Genomic DNA, 27,737 nt, shown 5'->3' with positions numbered 1-27,737 from the left:
GGGTGATCCATGAAACAGGAGTGAAGATGCTTGTTTCTTACTCTGTCCACTGAGTTATGTCTCTAGGCTTGTCCTACTCCTTTGGCTGCACCCCCGCAAACACACACATCTGCTGACTATTTTATTTTTCAGATGAAATCACACGTTATAGCTTAGAGAGGCCTGTAAGCAATCCTACTTTGGTAACTTAAGTGCAGAGAGGAGAGCCCCACACTCAGCCTGAGGGTGCATTCACTGGTGGATCCAATATTTCAGTTTCCTCTGCTAACAGATCACCACATTGTTGCCAGGACCATAATGAATGCAATTCTTTCTCCTAAGGAATCTGGTGGCAACTGTCAAATGTTAAGCACAAAGCTTCAGGTTGTACCTATAACACACACCCACATCGCAACCTACCCGACAGGCTATTTCTGGGTGTGATTTCATGCACTTGCACATGATGAGATATGAGACCTCTTTGGCTACTTATAGGAACTGGTGTGATTTCTCAGTAATCTTTAATGGGTAATATTGCTGACTGAGGAGAATTTGAGGTAGGATGAAACATTTCTGTGCAGGGATTGTGGAGGAAGCACTCATTTAGGTACATAGCAGTGACTTAGGTTTTTCCAATCAAGCCTAGAGTCAAATTTCGCTTTGAAAGCATGTGGTGCTCAGTGGCTATGCCACAGGGAAGTCTCCTGAAAAGGGCACATCAGCTTTTCCTCAGTACAGGGAGAACATTAGCAGGGAGGCAAAGTCTGTTCTCCGTGACATCAGCAGTCCCTTCGTGGACATTCTATTGTCTCCTAGAGAGACCTTGGAATCCCTGTGATGTCACCAGTATCGTTGTGACAACCAATTCAATACTTTTTCTCTGAGTGTCCAAAGGATATATCCACAGACATGTTTGCCCGTCTTCTCAGGCGCTTTGGGAGAGTTGATGTTGATAGAGAAGAGTCTAGAGTGAAGCAAACGAAACCTAAAGGTAATGATGGACACAGGACATGGGGAATGTGGAGTAAGTTCTGGGCAGTGTATGTTGAGCTTCCTGTCAGGGGTGTGTGTGTGGGTCTTCCGCTGGCCTTTTTAGTAATGGGCCACAACCACTGGAACATCTCCACAGATATTGAATTCCATGATTATCACAATTCCTGAAAGTCAAGGTTTTCACATCATTAGTTTCTCCATAACCACATGGAGGATATGGCAATGCCTATGCTATTATTGGGTGAACTTCTAGTCTTTACTTTTACAGTGCATTCGGTATGTTAAATTGATATAATAACACCATCAGGAGTCATGGAGGGGATAACTTCTCTGAATTAAACAGGGCATCAATGTACTTCACTTTCATTGCTTCTTTAAATTCAGTGACTATCTGACAGTAGTAAGAGGGAGAGAATTGTGCTCCTGGCCATGACCTTATATTCTTAGAACTCCTCTGACTACCTCTGGCTGACGGGGCCAATCTTACCTTCATATATTAGAGGTTCTGTGTGGCAGATATTTTTCTACAGTAGCCAAACTATATGGAGCAGGTAGAGAAAGAGCCTGTAACCTATTGGCACTTCTGGGGCATTTGTCATTTCAGTAGGGGGAATTAATAAGTCTGTTGACCATGTCCTCCTCCCCCTACATGATTTTTAATGCAAAGTTATTGGACTAGAGTAACAGTGTAGGATATCTGAGTAACCCTGATCAATCAAGTCATTGTGGATGCTGAATTGATGATCTGACTTCTGAAACCAGAGGGGTGAGAGTCCTGAAACCAGGTTGTAGCCTGCGTACCGGATAATAATCCTGAAGAAGGCATCTCTCTGGTACTTGTAAGCCTGTGTGGGCGGGCATAGGGAACACCTGGCTGCTTACATCTCTTGGTCTCTATATAGTAGTGGGGGAACTGTGATCCATTTAGGATGCCTCTTACACATAGACCAAACTCCTTGCAGTGACACTGGCTTCCAAGCATGTTCTCCTGTTTGGACCTCACTGTGGTCTGTGTATGCTCTATGCATTAGCCCCATGCGGGTTCACTTGTGTTCTTCTACCTACAGAGGCCTGCAGACAGACGTCATCTCCTGAAAATGTCCTAAACAAGGTGCAGGCCAAGGAGGAAGAGGAGAGGCTGAATAGAGAACTAGAGCTAACTACCAAGGAGAGAAATGAGCTGACAGATCGCCTCCTTTATGTGACAGGTGGATCCATGAACAAGAGGTATGCATTGCTCCAAACAAATGACCTTGTTCTAAACCTCATCTCCATAGAGAGGAGATTCAGAACCTGACCCTTACTGAGGAGTGAGTTTGGAAATGGACTCTCTGATTCCACCTGTTGAAAATCTGAACTTGTGATCTGAGTGAAGATTTCAGGGATAAAGTCACTGGAGCATGAGTTCCCAGTGTACAATTGGAAAGCCCTTGACAGGTGGTAGCTTTGCAAGGTTCTAGGTGCTGTGAGTTTGTGGAGAGTGTTTGTACTTGCTAGGAAGGTGACTGAATGCTATCATCTCCTGGCAGCACCCTTAGGTGACAGGTCCCACATTGTTCATATCAATGCTTAACCAGAAGGCCTGAGGGTCAGGCCTGTTCCTTCTTGTCTGTGTGCCTTAAACTCTGAGACAGTAATGGTGCATACATTTCTACTGATTCTCATTGTGCTCTTTCCATATTTGTCTCTCTTTCTCATTCTCTGAGTCTGTTTACTTTTCTTTTCTTGTGGGTGTGTCCCAGTTTGTGTGTCTGTGTGTGCACAGGTCTGCATGCATATGCACAACTTTTATATGTTTCTGTGTCCCTCCACCCTTGGAATTTAGGGGTCTGTTTTTGACTTCAGGATTTACCTGTATAATAGTTTCATGGAGGTGTAAGTGCTTTATTTTGGAAGCCCCACTTTCAACAGCACAGTTCTTTGCCTGTGTAGTCACATTTGTCTATACATTTGTATGCCTCGGGCAGATTATAAGTTTGTGGCAATATCTGGTCTCATCTCCAGAATTATGTGTACTGTCTGCCTCTAGAATATTAGTTATTCGGCTTGTAGCATTCCACTTGTCAAAACAGGAAAAATGAAATCAGAGGTTTCTGGATGTGTGTGTGTGTGTGTGTGTGTGTGTGTGTGTGTGTGTGTGTGGTTGGGTAAGATCTGTGGCCTAGGCTCTTGACAGCATAACAGGTTTGAATGCAGATCCACCCCTCCTGATTGAAAAAAGTGAGCCAGGGAACCCTTTATCTGGATGCTTAGCTTCTGTTGTCCTGGGCACACAATTCCAAGTTTCTGAAGCTGAAGAAGATCCAAATATGTAGAATTCAGAAAGTGTCCTTCCAGGCATGGGGTAGTACAGGACACAGCCTGAGTTCATATAATCCTAAACCTCGATGTTCATTGGGTTCTATCTTTCTGGGGCCAGCCCCTACTTCAGGCCAAATCCATTTTATGAAAACTTGAAGATAAAGGAGAAAGAGGTCATGTCATTACTGCACAACTTAGACACCAAGAACATTGAACATCGTGAGAAATTTCAGGAGCTCAAGAAGGAGATTAACTTCTATCGGTAAGTACTGGTCAGAAGGGCCCATCACTTGTGGAATATCCATTGCTGCCTCTCTTTGTTCTGGACTGGAGAGCCTGCAGCTCTGGGCCCATCTCTTCTGCTGTTTAAATATCACTGTGCCGTGGGTCTTTTGGACTCAGTTTCAGTTCCATAAGAGACTGTTACTTCTCACCACAGTGTCTATGCATCTTTAGAATGCTCTGGATAGAACTATACTGATTCAGGCATCAGAGTGTTATTAGGCCAACCTGTGGCTCTGGGGTCATACCAGGTTTAACAAAGCTCAATGTGTGGACCACATGGTTAGCATGACCTCCCTTGGTTCTACTGTCCTCTTGTGGTTGTTTACTGCCTACGAATTGATGCTGTCCAGATGCATAGGGCTCTCATGGGTAGTTGTAGATCCCTTGTTCTTTTGGACAGACATGGACTCTTATTCGTGCTTGGGTCACAGAAACAATTTATTCTTCCCTGGATTGGCTGTTTGCTGTTTGTGCAGCAGCCTTACATGTATGGAGATGTATTCTATGAAGTCTTTATGGGTATCTGGGTCCTGGTGGAGTTTGTGGGATTTGGCAGTTGGAATGGGAGGAAGAGGCTTCAGGATCTTACTATGCAGAGTGTGTTTCCAGCAACCTGCACAGCCGGCTCCTGATGGACCAGGCATGTATGAAGAAGAAGTTGGTCACATTGAAGCAGGAGAGCAAGGAGTTACAGAGATATTTGTTTGAGTTGAACCCGAATGATGAAGATGAACAGGAGAAGACCAGCAAACTCCAGACCCAGCAAAATGTGGTAGGAACAAGCAGCTGAGTCAGATTAACAATGTGTGATACCATTTGCCTATTGGATACATCTTTGCTTCCCCTATCACCTTTCTAATCTCCCCACACCCAGTCAGTCACCCACCTCATGTGACAGAGTTATTCATTGCTCTGTCTTGCACAAGTATTCTGGGATGTTAACCACTCTTCAGAAACTGAATTATGGGCAATTATACTTCTCTGTCCTTTTTGAAACTGCAGTCCAGAAATGGTGACAGAGGAATAACATATCACATGACTGCATCTCCCTGTCCCAGATTGGATGCTATGAAGAGTTTTGAATGAGTTCTTGGTCGTGTGACAAAGGTCATACAGGGGTCATGTGATGGTTGGAAGCACATTGTAGGGATAAGAACCAAGTGCAAATGGCAAATGAGTCCTGGTCATTGGCTTTGATCTAGGTATCATGTGGCCTTCTCCTTTCTTCCTGCACCCCAATTAGGTCTCTCCCCATTTCCCCATTCTTGGTTTGCACTGGTAGAGTCTGAGGAGCAGCTTGTTCTCCCACAGTACTTTGAGGGTTGCTGGTGATGTTCTCCAGCCTGCAGAGATATCAGCAATGATTTCAGTGAAAAGATCAGTGCTGTCTGTCCAATGCAGCTGAGGGGACAGAAGGCAGCAACTTGACAGCTGGTATGCATGTCCCCACCAAATCAGTGTCTTAATAGCTGCCTTCTCCTCCCAGGTCTCAGGAACTGCAGGAGACATGGCATAGGACGGGTCCCAGGAAGACAGCCCCCTGAGGAATGAGTTTCTCTCTCAGGAGTTCCCTGTGACGACAATCCTCACAGTCAAAGACTTTTTGTGGGTGAATATTCTTCTTCTCAGTTAATTTCCTCAATGTTTAGAGACCCTAAATTTATGTATCCGTATGCCAGCCTATCTCCTTGAGGTCTTTCTCCTTTCTCATACAGACAACACCATTTGAGAGACAATTGAGGGGACTACCTTGACATCTCACGTCCTACAGGAGAAACAGCACTACAACTGTGTTTCTAAATGTTCATTAAGAAAATGCTGTTAAGAAATGTTTTTGGTTATGATTTTCATTGAAGTTTTCTTTTTGTTATTTCATAGTTATATATTCTTGTTACTGTTTTTCATTTTTTATACCATTTTATTTGTTCATTTTATGTTTTTTGTAAATTGTATTCCTTATGAATAAAAATTGATTTGTAACTCTTGACTCTTAAGACCATCTTATTCAAGGGTCCTTTCCCCTCCTGTAGACTTAGAACTGACAGCTAGATATGGATCTGTGCATGGTCCAGTGAATTCAAAGCTACCAAGGGGTACACAGGGTGATAGTGTCTTTTGTGTGGATAATGTGACTTTTTTTAAGGACACACACTTTATGATGTAATCACTGACATACTGTATCCATGCTGTCATGTCTTCTGCTCATCCTAGTCTATATCAGTCTACAACACACATTCCTTATTGACTGTGTGCACCAGATATTGAGTAACACACACTCATGCCTGTAGAGCTGCAGAAAAAAATGACAATTTTCACAAAGGAATATAGAATAATCCTAATGGAGAACCATGTGCCTCAGTTTTTCTTACAACACAGCATTAGTATTAAACCACAAAGATAATGACCATCTACGTCATTTTGGGAAATAGGTTTTTATAGGTGCTGTTTCACTTGATCATTCATATGCTGTGTTTTTTATTGTTGCTGATTATATTTATTTTTATCATTAAACTCAATGGATCTCTTTTTTTCAAATGTATCTGGGCCACTCCTGAGTGCATTTCCCTACTGATCCAAAAGAGGGAATAGCATTTCCCATTGTAGATGATTGTTAGGGACCATGTGGTTCTTCTGAGAGAGCAGCAGATGCTCTAACCTTGAGTCATCACCTCAGCTCCTGTAGGTAGCTTTTGTCCTTCCAGGGCATGTGGTGTACTAGGTGGACACGATCACCTTCAATTAAGGAGAGAGATCTCAGAGGGAGATGTGTATGTACAGGTGGTTGAGCGGTGCCTGCTCAATGTGGTAGCCTGCTAGGCATCCGTACTGGGCTCTGGTGCCTCCACTGCTCATTGTGCATTCAGAATCATCCTCCAGCATCACTCAGTTTCAATTCCAAACAGATCTTTCACTTACTACCGATGATTATATACATTAAGCACATCTGATGAAATACAGAAGAGACTAGCCTCCTTCTACAGGCCAACTTGGCATAATGAATTCTTTTGATAGAAAGCAAGATAATTATCTTAATCCATGCAGTTTAGGGAGGACCTCAAGAGCATCCATAGTGAATGCAGACTGCAGCTGTGAACACATGTTTCTTTTGCAGAGCAGGTCTGTGCAAGCCCAGAGCTTAGGTGGGACAGTTCATGTTTCACCTTTTACATGGAAATCTGTGATTGTATTGAGAAAGTATATGTTCCACGTGACTCATTTCCAATTTATGGAATTAAACTGACTTACTGTGAGTGGAGGTGACTCAGAGAGATAAAGTGAAGAAGAATAATCCAGTATGTCTGCACACAGATGCTGCCTCATTAGGGCTTTTCAATGCTCAGCAGCTAGAGAAGCAAGGGAGAGGCATTGGTGACCGTCAAGCTTAGGTCCTCTAGTCATTATAAGCTGAGCATGACACAAAAAGGGTCATAGTTATCACACTAGAATCTAGTAACTAGATTTAACCAACCTGCCATATTAATGCTGTGTTTGGTGGTATTTTTTGCTCTCTTAGGACCTGGAAGAGGCTTGGGGTTTTCTAATCCTACTCATAATTTATTATCCTTCCCAACACTATGTGCTTTATTCTGTTAATGCTAACAGCGGCATCCAATACCTAGGATATTTTCTACTGACATGTGTGACATGAGACAAAACAGTCCCTGTCATCCCTCACCTGAATAAACTTCCTTAGAGGACAGTGTAGTTGGAGGGTCCTTCTTTCCTCTCCAAGATCGAGAAACATTTCCAGTCTTCAGACAAGTGTGTCAGCCATTGTCCAGTGACTGTCTTCAGATGTCCACATTGTCAGCTGAGTGAGGGCAGGGCAGTGGTTTGGGGCAGGGCAGGAGTTTGGGGCAGGGCACAGCAGGGCATTGGGGCAGGGAATTGGAGCAGGGCAGGGCATTGGGGCGGGGCAGGGCGGGGCAGGGCGGGGCAGGGCAGGGTAGGGCAGGGGATTGGGGCAGAGTCCATGAGATGTCAGTAGGCAACAGGCCAGCTGGGGCTAGTGTGGGTACAGGGCTTCTAGTGTGGGTGTGAGAGGAGGAAATTAGGAATGGTCAGATTCTGATGCAGCATATAGGCGGGAACGAGCTTAGACCATCTCAGTGCCATATAGGGACATTGTAGACACTGATGGGCAGTGTGGGGATGGTAGGGTCCCATATACTGCTCTCTGCAGGTTTCAGGAGAGCATACAGTGGCTCTGTCAGACTTATGACCATCAGGCAGGCACTGGGTGCAAGTGAAAATTATGGGACAAGCCCTATGTGCAGCCTGGTTTTGGGACATTCCCAGGTGCCCCATGGACTGCAAATTAAAGGCAAAGAACACAGGGAAGCCAGCAATTCCCATGCACAGGACATAAATACCTGTAGATCTTTCTAGAATTTCCATAGATTATCTGTCACTAGTCCTCATTATAGAAGGCACCAACATTCTGCCCTCTACATCAACTTGGTGAGACAGCTATTCTAACTCCAGCAGGAAGGCCTCAGGGAAGACAGTAAGAACTCGCAGGTGACCCCTTTACTATTGAAACAGGGTCTTCCTATGGAGCCCAGAGTGGCTGTAGGATACTAATGCTCCTGCCTCACAGTGACTAGAATTCCAATCCACCCTCAAGAGCAGTTGATTCATCACTAGATCAGACTAAGGACATGTGAGGCCCCAGGGTGCTAGGATTACCAGGGTCCTAGTAAGTTTCTCCAGCCTAAATTACAACCTGAGTCGGTGCTGCTATTTGGAACACCGCCTGATGCCCAGTGACATCACACCTTTGAACTCTTTGTCAAGCATAAGCTGTTACGGGAATGAAGTACCCACACAATAAAAACTGGTCTGGATAGTCCTAGGTCAAGAATCCCCTGTTGAAAATGCCTTGGACCGCAAAATTTTAAATTCTATATCCTTCTGGCTTTTAGAAGATTTATAAATACAAAAAAAGAAAGATGGGCATAGTAATTTAAGACAGTGATCCCAGTCATGGGAAACTGAGTCTGGGTGATGGAAGACTGTAAGTTCCAGGGCAACCTGTGTTTCAAGAAAAAAAAAAGGCATGGTGAAGATTCCACTCAAGTAGAAAACAAAAGGGTTTCACATGGGCCCTGCCATCCACTGGTCAGCACTCTCATCACCACAGCCACAGGCAGACACTGGGGAACATTTCCCACTGTCTCTCTTTGGGATGCAATCCACCCCATGATTCTATGTGAGGAAACCCCCAAAGGTTGCATCATGTGAGGGACCTAGAAAGTTCCAGGATTGGGAGAATTTAGGAGTTTATAATTAGGGTTGATCTACAGCTGTGCAAAGCCTTTTCCCAGCACATGGCAGCCCTAGGTTTGTCCCCAACAGTAAAAATGAAATCCCCCAAAATAATTCAAACAAAATGTCCTGAAACCTGCGCCCTGACCAGTCTCCTCAAAAGTGCGCAGGAACCTGGGTCCACATTTAGGACCCAGCACGGCCTCTGTGACCCGTGAGAAGGGATCTAATATGGGAATTAGTACAGTATGACTTATCCTTGTGGATACCTTTGGTGACAATAACCACCGGACCCCTGAAAACCCATCTACCTGGGGGGCTCAGCACTCATGTCACCCAAAAAGCCCAGATGGCAGCATGGGCAGGTGGTGAAGAAAGTTTGTCTCTCGTGAGCATCAGTTGCTGCTCCTGACCTGACTCTATCCTCAGGAGACCATGTCACCCCAGAAAGTGTGAGTGTCAACGGCTCTTCCCAGGCCAATCCTGGGATACTGCTTAAGTTCCACAATGCACAGCAGTGCTCACTCTAGAGCTAAATGTTCTACAGCTGAAAGGGGTGGGTGCTCTGCTGGCCACACCCCTCCCCTGCAGTATTTAGTGCACTCAGAGTGGTGCTTCAGGTGTGAGGGACTTCTTCAGGCTACTCCCATTGAGAATGGCAGATTCATCAGAACGGGGCACAGGGTGAGTTCAGAGCACAGCTGGGAGGAATTTAGGGATGCCAAGCCATGACTAAGACCAGATCCTGGGCTGACAGGCAGTTGAGCTGGAGAACTGGCATCCAAAGAGTGACTGCCTGAATTCCTCTTAGACCAAAAGCCCTGGATCTGAGCTACTTTAGTGCGTGCTCCTAAGTGGGGTCCCAGACACAGCTCAGAATCGGGGCTGTGCATGGACTTTGGTGCTGGCAGCAGGTGGCTTAGCCATAAAGTGCCGAGCTTTCCCATCTGTGCCCACTCAAACTCCTCTGTTTCATTTTAGGTGTGTTTGGTATAGTTTTGAGACAGGGTATCTTGTAGCAGCCCAACTTGCTTTGAGCAACAATGTAACATAAAAATAACCTTGAGTTCAAGATCCACCAACCCCTCTGTCCCAAGTCCTGGAATTAAGACCTCCAGCTGTGACCATTTTACTGCAGCATAGGATCCATCTGTATTAGAGTGAGCTTTGGAAATACTGGAGCTCCGACTGTTCCTTAGAATTCAGGTTTCCTTAATTCTTAGCAGGAGTTTTGTGATGATGCTGATGAGAGAGTCAGGAGTTACACTGGGAGAGGTAACTGTCCTGGCAGCCCTGAGTGCTCAGTGAAAGTCAAGACAGAAGCCTGCTGATTAGCACCTGAGTGAAAGTGGGAGGATTCAGAGTTCAAGAACAGACTCAGTTACATACCTAAGACCATATTGCAACATTTTTGTTTCACTTTTGGCTTGTTTTCTTTGAGACAAGGTGTTAATTTATAGCCCTGGCTGTCCTGGAACTCACAATGCCTCTACCTCCAAACTGACGGAATTAAAGGCATGTGCCAACATGCACTGCCACTAATTAATTTTTAATTAAACATGCTGGCACAATCCAGTAATCCCAGTGCTTAAGAGGCCGAGGCAGGCAGATATCTGGCTTCCTGACAAGTCTGATCTACAGAGAGCATGTCAGAATAGCCAGGGCCAAACAGAGAAACCCTGTCTCAAAAAATAAACAACAAAATGAATTTGTTTTAAAGAAGAGAGGAACTATTTAACAGAATTAGAGGCAGAGAACCAAAAGGTAATGGGCAGTGCAGAGTCTAGCTTCTGAGATGAAACTGGACACCATGGGGTTAGGGTGGGGATTCTCATCTTGGACTGGGAGACAGAGGGTGACTTCAGGCATGGAAGGCTCAGTCAGTCATTAGTCAGGATTCTCAATCAAGAGGGTGTTGTAAGATCCAAAATGTGTGAGCAGTTTTCTGCATGAGACTAGAAGAACCCGCCTACCTATACAAAACAGCCAATGAAGAGTAATCACAAGCATATGTCTGGAGGTCCACAAGAGGTTAACGTCCACCTTAGTGTGGATTATTCAGAGCACAGCTGGAGAGGAGTAGAAGAGCTGATGGTGGCTGAGGCAGGAGAGGAGTTCGGGTGTGAATTTGAGCCAGTAAAGGAGCTTGTAGGTCGGGCAGAGCAATGAGAGGTCTAACAGCATAGCTGTTGAGATCCTTCAGATTAATTTGTCTTAAGAGCCTCATGCCATAGCCAAGGACAGGAGTAGATCTGACTATTGGGTGGCTGGGCTCACATAGCCCAACAGGTTTGGCCTTGCATCTGTGAGATTCCAAGTCTCTCCCTTTAGACACAGCCATGGAGAAGGTGTAGCAGTGAAGGTGCAGATGGCTTTGCAATGCTTGGCTTATGGTGTTGAGTACTTCATGCTCCACAGAGCTAGGAAATGTCCTAGAAGCCAGGGAGGCTGAGCATGAGGAAGACAGGTCTCTGGGAGAGAGAAATGATAACCAAAGTCACTAAGAACTTCCTGAATCACAGTGTCTGTTAACCATATATTTTATTTACTTATTTTTATGGGCCCGAGTGTTTCACCTAATAAATGCTTGTGCACCATGTGGTATGTGTGGTGCCCGTGAAGTCCAGACTGATTCCCTAGAATTGCAATTACAGGTTAATAGCAGCCACCATGTGGACACTGGGAACTGAACCTTGGTCTTCTGCTCTTAGCCACTAAACCAACCATCTCTTCAGCACCACCCCCCAATTGTATAGTCATTAAGATTTAACCATTTGGCGCAAGGCCCTGGGTTCGATCCCCAGCTCCGAAAAAAAGAACCAAAAAAAAAAAAAAAAAAAAGATTTAACCATTTGGCCTTCAGTATTTGAATTAATACAGATGTGACAAGAGTTATAGTTAACATGGTGGTTCAGGTATAGACAGGCAGGCATCTCATTGTATACAAAATATGAATCCTTCCTTCCTTCCTTTCTTTCTTTCACTCCTTTCTTTCTTTCACTCCTTTCTTTCTTTCACTCCTTTCTTTCTTTCTTTCACTCCTTTCTTTCTTTCTTTCTTTCTTTCTTTCTTTCTTTCTTTCTCTTTTTGTTTTACTCTTGGAGACAGTGTTGTTTTTTGTGTAGCTGACCTGGAATTAGTTCTGTAGAGGAAGCTGGCCTAGAATTCAGAAATCTGTCTGCCTCTGCCTCCCAAGTGTTAGGATCAAAGGCCTGTGCCACCACCACCACACATCCTTCTGTTTAAAGGAAAAATGTAGTCTTACAGGGCAGCATGAGTTTAGCCCCGGTATAGACACTTTCCTAGGCCTCAGGAGCTGTAGAGTTCATGAAGGATTTGCTGCCTTCCCCTTTAGCCTGGCTAACTATGAGAGCTGCACACCCATGGGTGTTTGCTTCACGAGAGTCTGGAGGATGAGGGTCACAGGCTGAGGTAACTGTGTAGAGCAGAGGATGCTTGGTGATAGTCAAGTGGGTAAAATGCTGAAATGCTGAGAAGAGGCCTATGGTAGGCGCCTCCTACACCTGAGACTTCCAACCCCATAAAGCAGGGGGTAGAGAGTGAGGATGCACAGTGCACACATGTCAGGAAAAGGCCATGTTCATGAAGCCTCCGTGAGTGGTGGACAGGCTCTAGGGCACCATGAGGGACATCAGGAGCTTCTGCATTTTGTAGAATTACAGGGTTCAATGTTTCACATGCCCATGATTTGCCCCCTGCTGCAGGGAGAAGCCAACACCAGAAGCCTCCAGCTCCCAACCCTGCTTTTGCCATGTAGCTTTATCCAGAAAGAGGTTGGAAGTCCCTGGACCTGGAGTCTCAGGTGGTTGTGAGCCACCTGACCCTGGTGCTGGAGACTGAACCCAAGTCTTCTGCAAGAGCAGCAAAGACCTGTGCGCTGCCTGGCCCAGCTAGGGCTGTGAAATGGGATTTATTTTCATGCTGAACAAGCCCAGCAACAGTTTAGGTCCCTAGAAGACACATAAACCTGGATGCAGTAGTGTCTGTCATCCCGCCCTTCCTACTGGGAAATAGGAGCCTAAAGTGGACAGTCTCTAGGATTAGGGGGAAGGGCTAGCCTAGCAATCACAGCCATGGATGAGAGGTAGGTGAGGACCTTTGCTCAGGTTGTCCCTGACCTTTACACAGGCACACACACACACACCTGTACTCACAGAAACGCCATACAGACATACATGAAAAAGGAAATAAAAACAAACAACATTGAAAATACAATATACTGGGGCTGGAGGGATGGCTCAGTGGTTAATACCACTGACTGCTCTTCCAGAGGATCTGAGTTCAATCCCCAGCAACCACGCATTGTGTCTCTTAACCATTTCTACTCTCATATACTACCCTCTACTGTTGTGTCTGAAAACAGGGACACCGTACTCAGATGGACAAAATAAATAGTTTTTTAAAATCCTTTTCTTAAAAAAAAAACTCTTCTGTGACACATGATCATTGTGTGATTCCAAATGTCGCTAAGTCAGTAAAGTCCTATTGCTACATGGTCCACCAGTTGTGTCAGCCATGGTAGTAGAATGGCACAGTTGAAAAGTTGCTGGTCACAGTGACCAGGCAGCCTAGAAAGCTCACCATGTGCAGAGAAGGCTGTGCTGTGTCCTAGTCCTCTACCCCACACTGCCCCTCATCCCTACGAACAGAGCAAAAAGAACAGATGAGGAATGTTCCAGGATTCTTTCCTCTTTGATTGCCTTACTAACCTAGTCCTGTGCTACATGTAACCTTGTCACATCCTCTGTCCCATCCCTAAGCCCTCATACCTGTCAGATAAGACAGGGATCTTGCTTTGGGGGGAAGCTCTGGTCCCTCTTTGTCCTAACAGGCTCTGAGCCATCGCTGAAAGAGAGTCCTCTGAGGATTGAGGGACGTCCATAGCCAGTGCTCTGACTTCCAGGAAGGTTTGAGGAAGGTGGTCCTCTTCTTGTGGTTCCTCTAGTAGGAACAGCCCACACTTGGGCCCAGCTCCCACTGTCAGAAAAAGGCAGGTGGCTCTGGTCTTTGCACAGCTCTCCAGCTGAATGAACAGTGCATCTCTCCTCTCTCTCTTGCAGGAAGTCTCCAGTCTCTGATGCAGGTGCTGTTCCCAAGACAAAGGAAAGGAAAGTGCTAAGTGAGGGTTCCCGGGATCCTTTAAAACATTGTATGCATTGTCTTCATTAATTTTTCTGTTTAATTTTTTATTCCATGTGTATTGATCTCATTGTAGGGGTGTGCATTCCAAAGCATGAGTGTTGAAGGTGGAGGAAAAGCCATGGGAGTCACTTTATCCTACCGTGCGGGGTCCCAGGCTCTGAACTGGGTCATTGAGCTTCTTTACAAAGAGCTTTCATGCTGAATTTCTTGCTGGCTCTGATTTCAGGGAGAGCATCTCATAGAGCCCAGACTGGCCAGTAAACTACTGATCATCCTACCTCAAGCATTGCCATCTACTTCATGAAAGGTTGAGTTATTGACATGAGGAACTGGGGATGGGCAGAGGTGCATGACTGAGGCTATCTCTGCTCAGTGGCATGCCTTTGGGGACAGATAGTTTTCATCACTGAGGTGTCATTTGAGTGCAGTGCTCCTCTGGAGAGATGGAGTTTCTTTGGCCAGGGCATCAGGCTCTCAAGACAGGACTTGAAGGTGGAGGTCTGGAGGCCAGGCCTGCATTCCTCTTCAGAAGCTGCAGTCCCCACTCTGGACAGTGCTATAGCACAGGGTCACATATCCAGTTCCACCCTGAGACCTGCTGAGTCACATGCAGTTTGTGCTGAGAAGCAAACTGGGGTCTCCTGCAAGGGCAGTGAGTGCCTCTCAACCACTTCCTCATGCTTTCCTTAATTGTACACTCAAAGTGGGGCGGGCATGACACATGTGGGGGTCAAACACAAATCAAGGGAGCTTTTTCTCTTTTTGTATCAGAGAGGGCCTGAGGATCAAACTCAAGCCCTCAGGAATGACAGTGATGCCTGGACCTGGTGAGTTCAGGGTGGGGATGAGGGTTTAGTCCTAGGGATGGAGCCCAGGACATCACATACGCTAGGCAAGTGCCTAATCACTGTGCTACATCCCCAGCAGATGTTGGTTGCAAGAGAACTTGGGCCCTCACCATGCCAAAGGAGCACTCTATCACTTAGTGACCCCAGCCTGGTAGTCTTGTTTGTAACCTCTGCTGTGTTTGCATGCTGCCTGAGCTTATTAATATAGCCACATCCTCAGGGTGACAAAAACTTCATGGAGACTCCCACTGTCAGATACCTGAAGACAGGTTTCAAAGAGAACAGGTAACCAGTGCAGAAGTCTCACAGTGTTATGGAATATAAGTCCTAGATGACAGAATGCTCAGAACACTGGCATCCCCACTGTTGGAAGTAACCAGGACCACAGATCCCAGTCTTTCATCACACCTGAAGACCCCTAGCTGGCATGGTGGCACATACTTGTCATCCCAGCACTTGGGAGGCTTAGTCAGGAGAATCTCCTGAGAACAGGAGTAGGAGGACAGCCTGGCCAACCCATCAGGTGTTACCTGCAGGTCTAGTTCCAGACATAATCCTAGCATGCAGTCATCCCCAGCCATGCATGGAAAGCATCATGGCACACCAGGAAGCCAGTGAGGCCCATGTTGCTTGACTGGGCAGCTACTTGTTAGCCATAAGGACTAGGGCTCAGAGTGCCCAGAGGCTGTGAGACTGAGGGTTTCAAGGACCCAGCAGCAGGCCAGATGGTCTCAGCCTGGACTCGATACTGAAGAAGGAAAGAGCCCTGAGTCCTGGGCCAAAGCTGTTAGTAGCCCCATGACCTGGGCTGCTGGTGGCTGCTGGGGTCAGGAGCAGTGTCTTGGTGGGTCCTGCTGTGGTGAGAGAGAGCAGCAGAACTTCTGGAGGACAGAGAGGGAGCAAAATAGAATGGGAAGCCAGTGTAGAGATCTCAGAGTGTTTGTGTGAAGCAGAGCTAGGAAGTGGGTTGCAGGGGCAGGGGAGCAGCAGGCTGTGCCTGTAGAGATGAGTCAGCCCAAGGCTGAGTTGTCAGAGCCCAGCAGGGGAGGGGCTCCTGTCCCTCCAGGACAGTCTCCATCAGAGACTGAAGGGCTGGGCCTGAGAGGCAAGGGGAATTAGGGATGAGGGAGAGACTGGAGAGATGTGGGAAAAGAATGCACCTAGGAGTGAAGCAGGGCACCCAATGTGGGATGGCTGAGGCTTGACAGAGTTGGATGTTGCTGATCCTACATTAGGCCAAGCCAGAGGGCCCAAGCTCCAGCAGCCAGAAAGGAAGCCAAAGTGTCTGAGGAGGCCTGCATCAGATTGAGACTCATGAGGGTCCCACCAATGGCCAAGGCAGGATTTGTTGAAAGCAAGGTTGTGGGTATAATTGTCCTCACCTCGGAAGGGAATAGGTGGCCATGGCTCTCACAGGTACTGAGGGTGCAGGGACAGGAGACCTATGGACTGACCTTACTGCCACAGGGCGGCTGAAGGCTCTTGTTGCCTTCAGTTAGTTGTTGCATTAACCTGGTAGCTTCATTTCTTGAGAAGCTTGGGTGGATGAGGTGTAGCAGATCAAGGTCCAGCTGAGAGGAGGAATCCAGAGTGTTCCATGGTTGGCAAACAGGTTCTGAGATCTGGCCTGTGCACTCAGGCCAGTGTAGCTGTTTGTCTTAGCTGCAGGCTCAAGAGGTTTGAACTGACCCAGGATCAAACACCACATGTGCCCTGTGTTTTCCAAGCTTTGTCATGGTTGCAAGCGCTGGGCGAACTCACATGGACTTTTCCATCATTCCCTGAGCTCTAGGTGACTCGGATGGATCATGGAGATATCTCTAAGCCTATGCCAGCACAGCAGTGACATTTTGGCAGTGTCCTCTAGGGTTCCAGGACTGGATCTTTTTTCTCTCTCTCTGCTGATACAAGTAATAAGACATCCTATAAAACAAGGCCAAGCCTTCCTAGAGTTGAAGCCCAGAACACACAAGACTCCCCCAGGGATGGGCCCATCCAAGAAGGTGTGGGATGTTTTGTGGCTTAGGTTGTTTCACGGTGAGTGAGAAGTGTCTAAGACGCACACATGTAGCTGCTTGGGAGCTGGGGAGGCCATGGGACCCCCTAGATCTGATTCTGCAGATGACTGTGAACATCCATGTGCTGGGATCTGAACTCTGGTCCTCAATCACTGAGCCATCCCACTGGCCCCTGGCTTTCCCTTCCTAGAATGTTTCTGTATTTCCTCCTACTTGATGCCTTGATGCTGGCTCCTAGCCCAATGGCCTATATACAAGATGAATTCTATAAATGTCTTATAAACACTAAGTATCCTGTGAAGGGTACTAGTGCCCTGTTCATAACAGGAAGGCTGAGGAATCCAGTCTGCAACAAAGAGAAGGCCGGGTGCTTTTCCTGTCATTCAGCATGAAGGGCCAGTCATGTTTTCATTGTAGCGTCCTGGTTATGCTATGGGTCTTCCTGGTGCAGCAGTCCTGTTCTGTGACAAATGATGTGTCTCCTGCAGGAGGAAGAGTGGTCGAGTTACAGTACCTGCAATATGACAAGAAAACGAAAAAGGTGATGAAGTCCTTGACTCCCAGAGCCACAAGAAGTGGGTTAGGTGGAGGGCAAGTAGGGAGACAGCTGAATCCTGAAGGACACTGTTGGGACCTTTGCCAGGTGCCTCTGTGACATCCAGACTTCGACACAGGGATGAGTCTGGGTATCTAACATCAGCATATATCAGTCTCCATGGTCTACGGCCCCTGCACCTCCTCACTGCTCCTCTGGCTTTGGAGACCTCAATTTTGCCAAGCCTTTTCTTCAGGACCATCCCCTGGATCATCCAGGTGGCTCCTAAGAGACAGTCACTGACAGCAGACATTTGGTATGGATCACAGGCGAAATTGTCATGGGGCTTTCTGCCATCCTACCCAGAATGCTGTGAAAGGCTCCACTTTAGTGGTGTTCACTTCTGGAATGCCCTGTGTGATAGTTTCAGCTGTGAATAACAAGGATAGCAGTTTCTACTGCTGCCCACACAGGCCTCCAGCACCCTGAAAGCTGCAGTGCTCACCTAGAAGGGAAGCACATTCAGGACAGGGAGAGCCCTGAGGAGCTCAGTCAGCTTCCTGGTCATCCCTGCAGTGACACCTCACCACTGCAGTGTGTGGTCATCCCTGCGGTGACGCCTCACCACTGCAGTGTGTGGTCATCCCCGCAGTGACGCCTCACCCCTGCAGTGTGTGGTCATCCCCTGAGTAACACCTCACCCCTGCACTGTGTGGTCATCCCTGCGGTGACATCTCACCCCTGCAGTGTGTGGTCATCCCTGCAGTGACACCTCACCCCTGCAGTGTGTGGTCATCTCCGCAGTGACACCTCACCCCTGCAGTGTGTGGTCATCCCCGCAGTGATGCCTCACCCCTGCAGTGCAGACCTTTGGGCCTGTGGCCTTCAGGTTCCGGATTATCTGTTAAACTCAGTTCATAATCAGAATGTTTTGTGTTCAGCCACTGCCTGGACTGTACTCCAAGAAGAGTTCAAGGGTTTGTGTGGCAACATCTAGCGACCAAGCCTTAGCAAAAGGATTCTCACATCATCCTGCAGGCAGATTCCCTTAGTCATCCCTAGTCCATTTAAGCTGCTGCTGAAGATGCCTTGAAGGCATAGCCACAGCCACCCTGTGTGTTCGGAGGTGATGTTTTCATTCAGGAACCTGATGCTGAGTCTTCTCCTAACCCAGCAGGCGGTCCCTGCATCAGGCTGGAGTTTTGAGTTTCTGTGTTGTCCTGATAACACGTGCTGTTTCCTCCTGGGTCAGAATAGATCTCAGAAGGTCTGGGCCAGTCTCACTGGTTGAGGATTCTTGCAAGGCCTCATCTCCAATTCCTGAGGGAAGGTGTAGGTTAGGAGAATGCCTGGATTTGAAATTCACTGTTTTCAGATTTCAGGATTGGATGAGGGGTACTCAGCATGTGCATGTGTCCATGTCTCTGTATACATGCACTTGCAGGCCAGGGATGGACACCAGCAACCTTCCTCAGTCACCCTATGCCTCTCACACAAAGGAGCTCTCACACAGAAGCTGTGGCTCACAGATGAGGCTGGTCAGGCTTAGAGTCCCAGAGATTCTTCTGCTGTGCTTCAAAACTTTGAATGTGTGTGTGTGTGTGTGTGTGTGTGTGTGAGAGAGAGAGAGAGAGAGAGAGAGAGAGAGAGAGAGAGAGAGAGATTCTACCAGCATGTACAACCACGCATGACATATGGATGCCAGAGGGAAATATCCGGTGTCTTCCTTTTCGAACAGGGTCCTAATCAACTATCAGGTATCTATATCTTAATATCTAGCAGGGGTCCCAGCGTGAGCATAGCCAGGGCATACACATGCTTGGCTGTCAGGCAGGCAAGAGGCAGAGATCTTGTTCTATTTTTCATGGTTAATGCTCTTAGTGCCCTTGAGGGACTGGCTGACACCTGCCTGGAGACGGCTGGATCTGATGCTGGTAAAAAGATCTCAGACACCACTGCCAAACTGAGAGCTGCCATTTCAGAAAGTGAAGAGGTCAGAGGGAGAACTGAACTACTTCATCCTGTTAGTGTTGACTGTAAGCTAAGGCATAAAGCATCCACAAGAGTTGATACCGACATAGACAAGGCCCAGAATTCTGACCTGATGCTTGATACTTCATCATTAGTTCCTGAATGTTCGTCAGTAGACATTGAATCATCTAAAACAACCTCAGAAACTCAGGGACCTACACAGCTCACTCACAAAGGCAATGATGAGACTTTGGAGACTGGCTGCACAGTGACTACCAGATTGTCTGTCCGCATCACAGCCCAGGCTCCCCCATCTTAAGTTAATGAACATCTCCCCCAGCATTCAAGTCAAGCGGAAGAGGTTTCCAGCAGCGTCGACAGTCTGTTTATCACTAAATTGCAAAAGATCACAACTGCAGACCAGACTGAACCCTCAGAAGAAAACACCAGCACTGAGAACTTTCCAGAAGTGCAGAGTGAGACTCCTAAGAAGCCTCATTACATGACAGTGCTAGAAATGCGAGCTAGAAACCCAGTGCCCCCTCCTCATAAGTTTAAGACCAATGTGTTACCCACACAACAGAGTGACTCAACAAGTCATTGTCAGAGGGCTCAGTCTCCTGCTTCCTCAGAAGAGCAGAGACGCAGGGCTAGGCAGCATCTTGATGATGTCACAGCAGCTCGCCTTCTTCTGCTCCACCCCCTGCCTGCACAGTGGCTCTCCATAGAAGAGTCGCTGGCTCTGCAGAAAGAGCAGAAGCAGAATTATGAGAAGATGCGGGCAAAGCTCGCAGCACAGAAACTAGCTGAGAGACTGAATATTACAATGCAGAGCTACAATCCAGAAGGGGAGTCTTCAGGGAGATACCGAGAAGTGAGGGATGAAGATGATGCCCAGTCCTCGGACGAATGCTGAAAATGAGCGCTGGGAGATCCCGGGAGTTGACTGTTGAGCTTAAATTGTCTCATCTAACTTCCTAACAAGTACCAAGACAGTGTCAGACCTTGTTGAGGGACAGCAGTTGAAGTTACACAAAGGTAGCTACAAAATAAGAACCCAGTTTGTCTTTCAGAAGATGATCTTCACATGCTTGAACAGTTCAATATTTGAACATTGTGTTTGGCCGTATTGTGTCACAGTTTTGCAGTATATTGTGCATTGGTCTGATATTTTAGTGTGAGTAGAACACACGTTTTCTTTAAGATATCTGCTTTTTCCTTCTTCGTATTCTTATCAGATAGCACTGCTTACACCCCTTCTGGTGAAATACTTTGTTATTCCAGGCACCTAAAGTGAATTAGGAAGGCCTGGTCCCCTCACTCAAGAAATGAGGGGAGCAGTCTAAAGAATGGTACGCATGCTTGCATGGACACGTTCCTGAGACGCTGGATATGAAATGCCGCACACAACACTCGGGAACCACCACCACTGTGTCTGCTGCTCTGTCCTCTCTTGGGGCGACTGCTGTCACCTGTGATGAGGTTAAGGAGCACTTGGAAGAAGTGCTAGGTGGGGAGGGTCTTCTGAGCTGGTGTGGGGAGCTGCTCCTGGCTGCCCTAGGCTTGAACTCATTGCCATCTGGGATGATAGGTCCCTGTACAGGACACTCGTGCTTGGTAAGGAAACCGGTGTTTTTCTAAGAGTTACAGTTGAATTGTCAGTTAATTGCTTTTTTTCCTTGTTAAACCCACAGAGGTGTTTACAGGCTGCAGAAACCTCAGTCCTGTATGTGCACATTTGTGCTGTTTCAAATGATTATATGATCATTTCCAGCAAAGTTAACAATGTTATCAAAAAGCCTTTTTCTATTATGTGGAATTTGTAAAGGAGAAATAAAATACCAATCAGAGCAAAAATAAAAACCATTTTGTCAATGATATCATATTGTACATATTACTGGTATAGAATACCATCCACAAGGACAAGCATTTGTTGAAAGAGTTCACCATACCCTGAAATGACAAATTATAAAATTAAAAAGGAAAAGAGATGACCTTACACAGCCTGAATGGAGTTGGCATACCAGTCCCAGAGTAATATTGGCATAAGCATCATTTTTTATTAATATTCTTAATCTTAAATTTCATAATTATAAGCTTCATGTAGGACCAATAAAATTAAAGGTCCATATGAGGGCTGCAGACATGACTCCATGGTTAAGAGCACTGACTTCTCTTCCAGAGGTCCTGAGTTCAAATCCCAGCAACCACATGGTGGCTCACAACCATCTGTAATGAGACCTGATGCCCTCTTCTGGTGTGTCTGCAGACAGCTACAGTGTACTTATATATAAATAAATAAATCTTTAAACAGATAAAAAGTCAGTATGAACCTTTGTTGTCTAAAATGGCTTGAGTCAGGGCTGACAACCAGACAGCCCTTCCAGCACCTGCCTATGAGCTCACAGATTTAAGCTTTATAAACTGACATAGAAAAATGTCCAGGGTCGTAGCCTGACAAATTCTCAGCTACGTCTCTGATGATCAGTCTTAGGGTGGGCATTCAAAAAACCATCCCTCTCTAAGTGAGGTCAGAGTTTGTGTGGTTTATGGGGCAACTCCTGGACCCCATAAGGCTGGATATTTCAGCTGCTCTTCAGTACATGCGGGAATCCTGAAGAAGTAGGCAAATTAATATAGCAAACTTCCTTCTTCCATGTCCTTGATATGAGCTGCCAGCAGAAGGTGTGGTCCAAACAACAACCAACGGATTGGGTAAAGATCTTTACCAATCCTACAACAGATAGAGGGCTTATATCCAAAATATACAAAGAACTCAAGAAGTTAGACTGCAGGGAGACAAATAAACCTATTTAAAAAATGTGGCTCAGAGCTAAACAAAGAATTCACAGCTGAGGAATGCCGAATGGCTGAGAAACACCAAAAGAAATGCTCAACATCTTTAGTCACAAGGGAAATGCAAATCAAAACAACCCTTAGATTTCACCTTACACCAGTCAGAATGGCTAAGATCAAAAACTCAGGTGACAGCAAATGTTGGAGAGGATGTAGAGAAAGAGGAACACTCCTCCATTGTTGGTGGGATTGCAGACTGGTACAACCATTCTGGAAATCAGTCTGGAGATTCCTCAGAAAATTGGATATTGAACTACCTGAGGATCCAGCTATACCTCTCTTGGGCATATAACCAAAAGATGCCCCAACATATAACAAAGACACATGCTCCACTATGTTCATAGCAGCCTTATTTATAATAGCCAGAAGCTGGAAAGAACCCAGATGCCCTTAAAGAGAGGAATGGATACAGAAAATGTGGTACGTCTACACAATGTATATTAATCAGCTATCAAAAACAATGACTTTATGAAATTCATAGGCAAATGGATGGAACTGGAAAATATCATCCTGTGTGAGGTAACCCAATCACAGAAAAACTCACATGGTATGCACTCATTGATAAGTGGATATTAGCCCAAATGCTCGAATTACCCTAGATGCACAGAACACATGAAAATCAAGAAGGATGACCAAAATGCAGATGCTTCACTCCTTCTTTAAAAGGGGAACAAGAATACCCTTGGCAGGGAATAGGGAGGCAAAGTTTAGAACAGAGGCAGAAGGAACATCCATTCACAGCCTGCCCCACATGTGGCCCATACCTATACAGATATTAGGTAAGATGGATGAAGCAAAGAAGTGCAAGCCGACAGGAACTGGATGTAGATCTCTCCTGAGAGACACAGCCAGAATACAGCAAATACGTAGCCAAATGCCATCATTAAACCACTGAACTGAGAACTGGGCCCCCGTTGATGTAATCAGAGAAAGGACTGGAAGAGCTTGAAGGGGGTTGAGACCCCATATGAACAAGAATTCCAACCAACCAGAGCTTCCAGGGACTAAGCCACTACCCAAAGAGTATACATGGACTGACGGTGGACTCCAACTGCATACGTAGCAATGAATAGCCTAGTAAGAACACCAGCGGAAAGGGAAACCCTTGGTCCTGCCAAGACTGAACCCCCAGTGATCATGATTGTTGGGGGGAGGGCGGTTATCGGGGAAGGATGGGGAGGGGATCACCCAAATAGAAGGGGAGGGGAAAGGGTTGAGGGATGTTGGCCTGGAAATCGGGAAGGGGAATAACAATCGAAATGTAAATAAGAAATACTCAAGTTAATAAAGATGAAAAAAATAAAAAGAAAAAAGAAGGTGTGGTCCAGATAAGAGGTGGGCCTTTCCATCTCAAAAGATCTGAATTAAAGATTTATCTTCTTTTTTTTTTTTCTTTTCTTTTTTTTGGAGCTGGGGACCGAACCCAGGGCCTTGGGCTTCCTACGTAAGCCCTCTACCACTGAGCTAAATCCCCAGCCCCAAGATTTATCTTCTGATCTCCAAGATTTGGATTACAAGTAGGTCTTCTTGCTTCAGAAAATTTAATTAAGAAAAAAAATCCAATGGTGCTTATGCCTTTAGCCTCAGCATCCAGGAGGTAGAGTCAGGTGGATCTCTGAGTTCAAGGCCAGCCTGGTCTACAGTATGAATTCCAGGACAGCCAGAGCTACACAGGGAAACCCTGTCTCAAAAAAACCAAAGAAGAGGAGGAGGACCAAGAGGAGGGGGTTGAAGAGAGGAAAACAGAAAGAAGGAAGGAGAGAGAGAGAGAGGGGGAGAGAGAGAGAGAGAGAGAGAGAGAGAGAGAGAGAGAGAGAGATCAATCCCCCTCACAGGGCATCAAGCCATTTGGCATTAGTTAATTCCAGGTACACTCAAGTTGACAACCAAGAACAGCAATCCCATTACCCGTGGTTGTGATCTCACCCTGGTAGGCTCCTGAGTAGGAGGCTGAAGCAGGAGAATTGCCATAAGTCTGATGCCAGCATGAACTACACACGTGTTCCAAGCCAAGCCAATCTCAGCTACAGTTTGAGATTCTGTCTGAAAAATATGAAAGAGAAAGAAAACATAATTTCCTAGAGCAGTGTTTCTCAACCTTCCTATGGCCTCAACCCTTTAGAACAGTTCCTCAAGCTGTGGTGACCCCAACTACAAATTATTTTGTCGCTACTTCTCAACTGTAAATTTGCTACTGTAATGAATCTTTATTGTAGTGTAAACTATCTGATAGGAGACCCTGTGTGGGTCACGACCCCCAGGCTGAGGGCCTCTGCCCTAGAGGTGGTCTTGGCCTAGTTTATATAGTTCATATTATAATGGGCTCTCTCAGCGTTTGAAGGTCAAGTATATTCACTTGTAACATCAAAACTTAAAAATTCAGTTGAGCTGCTGGCTGGTACTGTGTGACATCCCCCAGAATACCTTTGCCATTTTGTTCCATGCCTGCCAGCCATTTCATATTGTTGCTGTAACAAGCCTGCTATCACTGACGAGGAGAAGGGACTTGGCTCAAGGACATGCTGACCACACACCTTGTTTTGTTCTGAATGTTCTGTATGCGGTTTGCTATTCTAGAGAAATTCTACACCTGAAGGAGTGGTTCCCTGAAGTGGACACAGGTGAAAGGCTAAGGCAGATGTGTGAAGGAATGTTTCACTGAGGCAGATGCAGGTAAAAGGATGTTCTGCTAACGCACGCATGTGAAAGGACATGTGATGAAGGGTTCTGCACTAAGGACACACATGCATTGGTCTGCCTTGCATTCTGTAGTTGAGCTGCATTTGTTGGGACTTCATAGAACCACAGCAAAAACCCTTCTGGTGGGCTGTGTGGTTTCTCGCTGTTTCCTTGGGCTCGGGCTGATGGGCAGAGTGATGTCAGCTGAGACAGACACATGTGCTGACGCAGGACACACGCTGAGGCCAGGCCCATGGAGGACACGGGATATTGAGAGGGAGTTTGGATAGAGTTATGCTTGCGTAGCTTGTTGGTCTGGGGTCTCTGCTGATCTCTGCTCGCCTGAGAGCTGCTCTTACTGACTGTGTAGCATCTTGACTGTTTTTGTTCCCCTTGGACAGCCCTCAGGACCAGGCTCTCCTCTCCCTTAACCATGGCTGCTGTCCTCTTCCTCTCTCCTCTTCATCACACATGTTCTTCCTTTATTCTCTGGCAGCTTCTTCCTCCTCCTTCCCTCCTCATGATCCTCTCTAGCAAAGCCCTCAAAGCTCCCCTCCCCCATCTCTCTGCTGTGCAGCTGTTGGCTGTTGGCTTCTTTATAATCACAGTTAACTGGGAGCAGGGTCAGTTATTTGGGGTTAACCAGTCTTGGGTTCTACAAATTAGCATTAAAACACAAGCAGCATTAGGCCAATCCACTACAGGAGTTTTTGTTTGTTTGTTTGGTTGGTTTGGTTTAATTTTCATTTACCTGTTTACTTGTTATTTTATTTTTGGCTATTTTTTATTAATTAGTTATTTTATTTATTTACATTTCAAATATTGTCCTACTTTCCACACTCCCCTCATCAAACCTTACATCCCGTTTCTGCTCAGCTTTGCCTATGTGACAGTGCTCCTGCAGCCACACATATCCATCCCCACCTCACACCTCTAGGATCTGCCTTTGGTGGGGCAATAGTCCTCACCTTGAACCATAGAGCATCCTTGCATACACTTTGGCTGGCAGTTTGGCCCCTAGAAGCTTGGGGATTAGGGAAAGAGGATCTGGTCAGATATTAAAGCCAATGATTGCTGCATTGTCTTCTTTTTCTGGTTGTAGGTGAAATTATGTTTGTGTGCTTCTCTTTTTTGAAATTATTGAGAGATGATTAATTTCTTGGTTTTTCTTGGGTATAGTTTAGTTTATTGTCTTGGAGTTTTCCTCCTATTATCCTCTTTTGTGCTTTCTTAGAGAAAAGTATTGTTTATATTTGGTTTTGTAGGGTTCAGGATTGAGCTCAGTGGTAGAATGCTTACCTGGCAATCTCAAGGCCCTGGGCTCGGTCCTCCGCTCCGGAAAAAAAAAAATATTCATTAAATTTGTTTTGACAAGAAATATCTTGGTTTCTCCATTTATGGTGATTGAGGATTATGCTGGATATAGGAGCCTGGGTCTGCATTACATCTGCCCAAGATTTTCTGACCTTTAGAGTCTCTGTTGAGAAGTCTGGTGTAATTCAGATACGTCTGAATTTTTTTTGTTACTGGATGTTTATACTGAAAGAACCCCAAATTTGGGGAGACTCTCGCTCCAGTCTCCTTATGGCTTGCCCCAGGAAACACGCATAGCCGATCTTGATGTAACAACAAGAGATAGCTTTATTAACAAGATCTCGGGCCGACATGTATCTCACGGAGCCGACCTCGAGCCTCTAAAGGCAGGGGTTTATATAGGGAAAGCCAGGGGATTTCGCGCTTTTACACATGATTGGCTGATTCAAATGGTACACAGTTACTTTTAGTGCGGAGTTACATCAGCAAAGAATACGTGTAATCTAGCATCTCAGCAATGTGGGTAGGGTGACTCATCTCACTCAGCAGGGGGATGACTCATCCTCAGGGAGTGAAGGAAGGGGAGGGGGTGGCTCCAGATGGCCAGTGTCCTTGGGGGCTGATAGCCGGGTCGGTGAACCCTATCTCAAATTCTCTCATGCATGTCAGCAATTTGTTTGTGACTGACTTTTTGAAATTTAGCTCTTCAATACCTTACCCCTTTTAATGTTCTTTCTTTGATCTGTGCATTTAGTGTTTTAATTATTGTGTGAATGGAGGAATTCTTTCTGGTATAATTAATTTGATGTTCTGTAAGCTTGTTGTACCTTTATGGTCTTTTCTTTCTTTACCTTATGGAAGTTTTCTGCTATGATTTGTTGAAGGTGTTTACTGGACCTATGAACTAGAAATCTTAATTCTCTTCACTATCTATTATCCTTAGGTTTCGACATTTAATTGTGTCCTGAAATTCATTGATGTTTGGATTCAATAAACCATACATGTTTATCTGAGATGGGTGTTTTGTGCTTTGTGGGTGACCTCCTTTACCCCAACTGTTCTATTTAGTAGCACGTTGGATAATGAGACATGGTCAGCAATGGTGACCTCTTCCCATAAACTATATGAAAATAGGGAGGGGAATTGATGTGTGTCAAGTATCAGTAGTCTCCTGGGTGGTTTTGGTTCCCGGTTGGCCACATGCAACAGTTTCAAAAGCCCAGGTTTGATGTTCCTTGGGATTCCCATGATGATGTACTCAGACAGGACAGAAAAAAGACCAGAATACACATGAGAGAACTTGATTTCTATAATAGAGAGAACATTACTAAGTTATGTTACAAAATATTAGATCACACGGTGATCTCTATGAATGTATTATTTAGTGAAAAACTAGTGTGTGGTATAGCATTGCCATGGCACAGACATTTAAAGAAAAAGTTGTTTGTTTACTGCAAACATGGACTTTATTACCATATGACTCACCTACTACACACCTTCATTGCAAAGGTAAAACGTGCACTTAGG

The 27,737-nt window shown here is 45.9% G+C and overlaps 2 protein-coding genes and 1 pseudogene across 7 annotated transcripts in view; 2 read left to right on the top strand and 1 right to left on the bottom strand.

Annotated features, from left to right (window-relative positions):
• The window catches only part of LOC147999163 (uncharacterized), a 142,525-nt gene extending 122,508 nt beyond the window's left edge, over positions 1-20,017 (bottom strand). For all 6 annotated transcript variants that reach the window (XM_087596492.1, XM_087596486.1, XM_087596493.1 and 3 more), the window contains exon 1: positions 19,956-20,017. The gene's annotated coding sequence lies outside the window, so the exon portion shown is untranslated. The remainder of the gene's footprint in view (positions 1-19,955) is intronic.
• Positions 1-27,737, top strand: part of LOC147999161 (disks large homolog 5-like) — a 74,223-nt gene that overhangs the window by 14,553 nt on the left and 31,933 nt on the right. Inside the window, exons 4-7 of the mRNA XM_087596456.1 lie at positions 2,040-2,199; positions 3,392-3,535; positions 4,168-4,330; positions 5,045-5,435. Of these exons, the coding sequence (XP_087452582.1) occupies positions 2,040-2,199; positions 3,392-3,535; positions 4,168-4,330; positions 5,045-5,074 (497 nt within the window). The 3' untranslated portion in view covers positions 5,075-5,435. The remainder of the gene's footprint in view (positions 1-2,039; positions 2,200-3,391; positions 3,536-4,167; positions 4,331-5,044; positions 5,436-27,737) is intronic.
• Positions 19,456-20,285, top strand: LOC147999162 (DNA-directed RNA polymerase II subunit GRINL1A pseudogene; annotated as a pseudogene).

Source organism: Rattus norvegicus, chromosome 19 (assembly GCF_021556685.1).
Source record: "Rattus norvegicus strain SHRSP/BbbUtx chromosome 19, alternate assembly SHRSP_T2T, whole genome shotgun sequence".
Classification (NCBI taxonomy): domain Eukaryota; kingdom Metazoa; phylum Chordata; class Mammalia; order Rodentia; family Muridae; genus Rattus; species Rattus norvegicus.
The sequence above is the reverse complement of the archived record's forward strand: the minus strand, read 5'-3'. Positions and strand labels throughout refer to the sequence as shown.